General features: G+C 48.6%; 1 protein-coding gene across 1 annotated transcript; it reads left to right on the forward strand.

Annotated features, from left to right (window-relative positions):
• Window positions 1–366: 366 nt before the first annotated feature.
• On the forward strand, window positions 367–6098 carry npy2r (neuropeptide Y receptor Y2). The gene is made up of 3 exons (XM_072670217.1): window positions 367–498; window positions 3984–4608; window positions 5443–6098. The coding sequence occupies exons 2-3, from the start codon at window positions 3997–3999 to the stop codon at window positions 5971–5973; spliced, it is 1143 nt and encodes a 380-aa protein (XP_072526318.1). The 5' UTR covers window positions 367–498; window positions 3984–3996; the 3' UTR covers window positions 5974–6098.
• Window positions 6099–6608: the final 510 nt, after the last annotated feature.

Below are 6608 nucleotides of genomic sequence, written 5' to 3' on the forward strand. Positions count from 1 at the left end.
CTGATCTTTCTGGCCCACCAGTATAACCAGCTTGACCACTGTAGTCAGCCAGTATGACCAGCTAATCCATCAACCTCAAACACAAACATACACCATGCTGGCCAACAGCTAAGCTGGTCAACCAGTTTAACCAGTGTACTTACCAGTACAGGGCATGCTTTCTCCAGGATGCCCAGCTTTTCTCCCACCCTGACCATCAAAGACCAGCCTGACCATCTGAAACCAGTAGAGCTGGATTTTTCAGCAGAGTAGGGAGTCTGAGCTGCAGGCGCAGACAGTGCGCCCCCCCTCGGTGTGTCTATATAAAGCCGGCTGGAGTAGCGCGCGCGCCGCTAGATGTGTTTGGGAGCGCGCGGCACAGGATCCCAGCGCGTTCTCGCAGAGGGATTAGAGAGCGGTCTGACCCCAGCATGGACGCTCCTCTTCTGCTCACCTGTGCGCGAGGCGTCTCGGCAGGCTCGGAGTGAACGTCACAGGAGGGTCTGCGCGCGGGACCAGGTGAGAGCATGACGCATGTGTGTGTGTGTGTGTGTGTGTGTGTGTGTAAACCGACTGAACCTGCAGCACCCAGCTGCTCACAACACACCTCACACCGACGTGCAGCCAGGTGTTCCAGCAGTTGGTCCTAGTGATGGTTACTGCGCACGCGCAGGGTATATTTCCTCGTGCTTTTCTTGATTAACTCTTGTTTATTGTTGTTGTTATTGTTATGATTTGTTTAATCGATCCCAAAGGAGCTCAGCCAATCACACTGCACTGATTACCACCTCAGTGACCTCATTAATGACCTTTCCCCTCTGATGTAGTGATTGAGGGGGGATTTCTGTTTGTTAAGTATTATTCAGGATGGAGACAGAAGAGAAAAGTGACGTAATTGATGATAGAAATAATAAATAAATAAATAAATAAATAAGAGCGGTCCCTATTCCTGTTATTGCACTTAGAACAGATTACAGAGTGAAAATCCACCCCAGGCTTTTGTTCTGACTGCATATATCGCAGTATATTACCGTCAATGTTTTTAATATTATTAGTATTATTAGAAAAAAGGCAGGTCCAGAAAGTTAAAAGCTTTTCTGCAGCTACGCTGTTTCCATCTCTACAACAGATGAAGCAGCTGAACATGAATCCAGTAGAAAGGAGAAACAAGAGCTTCTCATTCTGAAGAGAGAAAGTAGTGAGATCTTGTGGGTGAGCTAGTCTGAAGAACAGAGCTCGGTTCCTCCAGGGTTCTCCTGGACGCCCCCCAGTCCAGCCAGCACAGCGTGGAGGATGTGTTCACCTCCATCATCATCATCATCATCATCATCAGCAGCAGCAGCAGCTCACCTGATTTACCATCATTAAGCCCTGATTTACCACCAAACCAGGTGTTGATCTGAGGAGAACTCTAAATTAAAGCTGAGGGTCTGCATCGTGTCACGGATCTTTATTACACCTTGTCCCCCTGCTGCTGCTGCTGCTGCTGCTGCTGCTGTAAACCTTTACAAAGGCCGGTGGAGCAGATCAGACATCAGCAGCCGCATCGCTGCACCCTCATCAGTGATCAGTGATCCGGGCATCACTTGCTGCTCGGGCTCAGGGAGCTGAAGCTCACACTGCTCGATCAGTGCCTCAGGAAGGGGGGTGGGGGCTCTGCTGCTGCTTTTCTCAGCTCTGGGGTGGGATTTTTGAGGTGCAGGGTCAAAGGTCATTTCTGAGGCGGTTTCTCTGAGGAGCCACTGCGCATCATTACGTTTCATTATTAAGCATTTAATGTTTGATCTGATTTAATGGTCTGGTGTGATCTTTTTGTGATGAAGATAAAATCAGGTCTTTGGTTGATGCTCAGCCAATCAGGAATTCCTCTACATTAAGCAGGAGAGGGTCAGAGATCTGACCTTTATTTAACCAGAAACCCATCACTGCTAACACAGCCTACATGTTTTCAGTGGTAGCAGGCTGGATGGTGTTAGTGCAGTGTGGACAATGTTGGCGCAGGCTGCAGGCTGGAAGGTGTTAGCGCAGGGCACAGGTTGCAGGCCGGACAGTGTTGGCGCAGGCTGGGCGGTGTTGGCGCAGGGTGCAGGCCGGACGGTGTTGGTGCAGGATGTTGGCTGGGTGGTGTTGGCACAGGGCACAGGTTGCAGGCTGGATGGTGTTGGCATAGGGTGGACGGTGTTGGTGCAGGCTGCAGACTGGACGTTGCTGCTGCAGGGCGCAGGCTAGACGGTGTTGGCGCAGGCTACTGGTTAGTTCATGTGCTCGAACAGATTCTCATCAGATAAACACATAAAACGCCCACTGGGCCGGTCAGTTCCTCAGTGTTAGCAGGGTCAGGCAGTGTTGTCCTGTAGACACGATGTCTGCCACCACTGAATGCACTGTGGGAACTCTGGGTAACCACCTTTTAGTCTTCATGTAACGTGCCACACAGATTCAGACGCTTGAGGCTTTACTAAAAGGGTCGTAATCCAAATTTGGCAATACAAAATAAGCTAGGGTCAGCTCCAGACGGCAAAGAAGGCTAAACATCACATTAGTCAACGTAGTAAGTGACGACATCCAAAATACAAACTACAGGCAGTGAGTCCAACAGTAAGGCTGAAACACGAGCTGTACAAACAGAGAATCGCTCAGTAATACTTCACAAAGGTCCGAGTCTAAAGCCCGGGCGTATACACTGCACTAATCAGAAGGGCTACAGGTGACAGTGATCAGAACTTTAGACGGGTTGAGGTCATAGGAACCTTCCTGTGTGTTTCCTGATCGCTCTGGGACACTGAGTCTGGAACTGCCGAGTCACTTGGCGGAGTCGTGACTCTTCACATATATTCAGGTCAGGAGGCTTTTACTGTGATTTCAGCTCTGTACAGTACACAGTGACATGGAATGACGTTTATTCCAGAACAAGGTGCCACAGGGAGCAAAACGAGAACAGAAAACAGGACAGGACAGGACAGGACAGGACTGGACAGGACTGGACAGGACAGGACAGGACAGGACAGGACAGGACAGACATTCTCAGTGGTTCCTGGATAAAACCACCACGGTTTAGCCTGATAAAGCAGTTATTAGTGTAAATTCTGAATTACAGAACCCTGGATCAGCGAGCAGTCAGGCTCCTCCAGCAACCACGTAGACCCAGCGCACTTTGGAGAAAAACTACAGTCCTTACATCACTTCCTGTGTGCTATCACTTTAGTAATCTCCAGAAAACATTAAATATTGTCAGAAAATAGAAGTTTTCTGTTTAAACACAAATGCAGCGTGAAAATGAAGTGGTTTACAGTGACCGCCGAGCCTCAGAGGGCCAGTTTTCAGTGGTGTTGTTACTGTGAGGAACATCCTGATGGACACAACCTCTAAAACACACAGCATAACGGATATGCTTCAATATTAGGGATCATTTCTGTGTATGAAGATGGTATACTCTTACACACACACACACACACACACACACACACACACATATCTATGTACAGACCACACCCAGTGATGGCGCGAAATGCCTGAAATCAGCCTTGTCGATTACACAGCATAACCTAGCCTACTAAAGTCCCAGTAGTTTCACAGCTGCATTTGCATACGAGATCATTTATCAGATCATTTCTTCACTTTGATCTGAATCTTTATACTGGATCAGATCATTTTCCATTCACCTCCACTGACAGTACGTAGATACCAGTTTCATTTCCAACAGTGAGCACATACAAATATGACCTTTCTGAACTTTCACTGGACGTCAATATTAAAGATTTTCATTTTGGAGCATTTCTATTGGTCCATTCATCATGAAATTCTGATACAGTATAAAGATCAACTGACATTTATATTACGGAGAAAAAAGATAAGATAAAAGCTTTTTGCAGGACAGTCACCATATTTAAATGATGTCTAAAGTATATGTATTGTTTATTAAAGGCATTTTTATGACTGGGCAGATTTATCACTGATCAAAGTAACGGCGTAATTAGTAATATAGATTTTGTGTGCTCGTGCAGATTCTGTGCATGGATGCCAAGCATGGATATAAGAAGCCTAGAGAACTCCACCCGAGAGGGCCCCGCTGGCTCCTCCGCCGCCTCCCCGAACTGCTGCGCCCTGGTGAACATGCAGGACGAGGGCACTTTGCTGGATGGTCTGGAGGACAGCACCAAGCTCATTGGAGTTCAGGTGGTTCTGATTTTGGCGTACAGCAGCATCATTCTGTTCGGAGTGACCGGGAACTCCTTGGTCATCTATGTCGTCTACAAGTTCCGCAACCTGCACACGGTCACCAACTTCTTCATCGTGAACCTGGCCGTGGCGGACCTGCTGGTGAACGCGCTGTGTCTGCCGTTCACGCTGATGTCCACCCTGTACGGAGAGTGGAAGTTCGGCCAGGCCATGTGCTACCTGCTGCCCTACGCTCAGGGCCTGGCCGTCAACGTCTCCACCATCACGCTCAACGTGATCGCGCTGGACCGATACCGCAGCATCGTCCACCACATGGAGACCAAGATGTCCAAAGATGTCTGTGCCGTGGTCATTGCGGTCACGTGGGTGGCGAGTGCCGTGCTGGCTAGCCCGCTGGCTATCTTCCGAGAGTACGTCATCTTCGACCTGACTCCTGAGCAGAGCATCCAGGTAAGGGTGGGTCAACAATGCTTTTATAACAAGTGGCATTCAGGTTCAGGTGACCTGTGCTACATTTTAAACATGTGAAAAGAGTTTGATCTTCTGCCAAGAATAAACAATAATAAACAAATAAAAGACAAGAATAAACAATAACAAACAAATAAGACAAGAATAAAAGTACAATTAAAATGTAGTCTGATGTTAATAAAATCAGTTTCAATATCTAGTGTCCATAAACTTTACAGAGGGCATTTAGGACTACAGACTCTCTGTTTTGGCTATGGTCTATTCCAGCGTCTGTTACCTTGGCAGTGTGAAACAACAGAAACAACCCGCTTTAAGATCAGTATTTTGTGACGTCTGTTTTTTTTTTTACAGAGGCAGCCAATCAGAACAGAGCTCATTTACATATATCTATCTTAAAGGTACCATCTGCTAAAGTGTAAGTGATAGAGAGAGGTTGGGGAACTGCTAATGCTCTACCACTATGACCCAAGCCGTGCCACCTTGCCATCAGTGGCCGGAGTCTGAGCGAGCATAATGCCCGTGCTCTCTCCCCTCATCGCTCTTAAGCGATGTTGGCCGGCACAGGCATGTGTTAGCTGGTGCAGTGGAACCGAGGACCCGGCGCTTTCCTCCAAGTGTGGTTTCACATGCCTCACCCTGCTAGCAACAGCAGAACTGAACCAGACCAGGGAAAAAGGAGAAAATTTAGATATATATTTTAAATTAAATTCATATATATAAGCTATGTAGAGGAATTTAATTTCTCACTATTTGACACAATATTTAGTTCCCTGAGGATTTATTTATCCCATGGTATTGCCCACCTCTGACCCCCAGGGCTGTGCGGAGAAGTGGCCGGGCAGCAGCACGGATGGCACCGTCTACAGCATCTCCATGTTCTTCCTGCAGTACGGCCTGCCGCTCTCGGTCATCTCCTTCGCCTACGCTCGGATCTGGAGCAAGCTTAGGAAGCATGTTAGCCCCGGCGGGGGCCGCAGCGATCGTCACCGGCGTCGGCGGAAGACCACCAAGATGCTGGCCGTCGTGGTGACGGTCTTCGCCGTCAGCTGGCTGCCTTTCCACGCTTTCCAGCTGGCCGTGGACATCGACAGCAGTGTGCTGGAGATGAAGGACTACAAGCTGCTCTACACGGTGTTCCACATCGTGGCCATGTGCTCCGCCTTCGCCAACCCCATCCTCTACGGCTGGATGAACAGGAACTATAGAGGAGCGTTCGCGGCCGTGTGCCAGTGCGGCCCTGCGGAGAGCAGACTGAGGAGGGTGCACAGCCGAGACACCGTGAGGGAAAAGGCTCCCGAGCACCAGAGCACAATTAGTGTCTTAACGCAGGCTAACACACACCTCTGAGGCTTCGCAGGCTGAGGGGTCGCCATGGTTCGGGTAAAACCTCACATTTACCACGGTTTTACATCATAGAGCAAAAGTGACAGAACATGACTGGTTCTTTATGTATTTGTTATTGTGCTTCTTTAGTTTAGCGCTGGAGCTACACAGCTAACGTAGCTAACAAGAACGGGAAGATTACAGCATGTGCGTTAGCATGGCGCTAACTGCCGGTGTAAATGAGCTCAGACCTCACCGTGGTTTCTGACGCTGTATGACCTGTGTTATCTAGAACAGGGGCTAATTTCAAGCGGCCGTTTCAGCTCTGCTAGGCCACACCGTGTCAGAAACCGTCGGCTGCAGCTTTTCAGTCCTCTTACAACCAAGATACAAGGAGTGTTTCAGCCTGTAGTGCTTTATGAGTGAGGCAGCCAATCAGAACGGAGCTCATTTACATGCATCAGCTTTCTCTTTATCTGAGGGTTGAGTACACCCAGCATTATGACTGATTTTGATGGATAAACTCGTAACGTGAGTGGAGCTCAGTGACACCGCCTGACACCTGATGCCTGAGACACGGTTCTACCAGAGTACTGAGAAGAGCTCGGCTCTAGAACCTGCTTTTAAAACCAGATCATTAAAATGGTGGAGGGATACAT

This window comes from Salminus brasiliensis, chromosome 24 (assembly GCF_030463535.1).
Source record: "Salminus brasiliensis chromosome 24, fSalBra1.hap2, whole genome shotgun sequence".
Classification (NCBI taxonomy): Eukaryota; Metazoa; Chordata; class Actinopteri; order Characiformes; family Bryconidae; genus Salminus; species Salminus brasiliensis.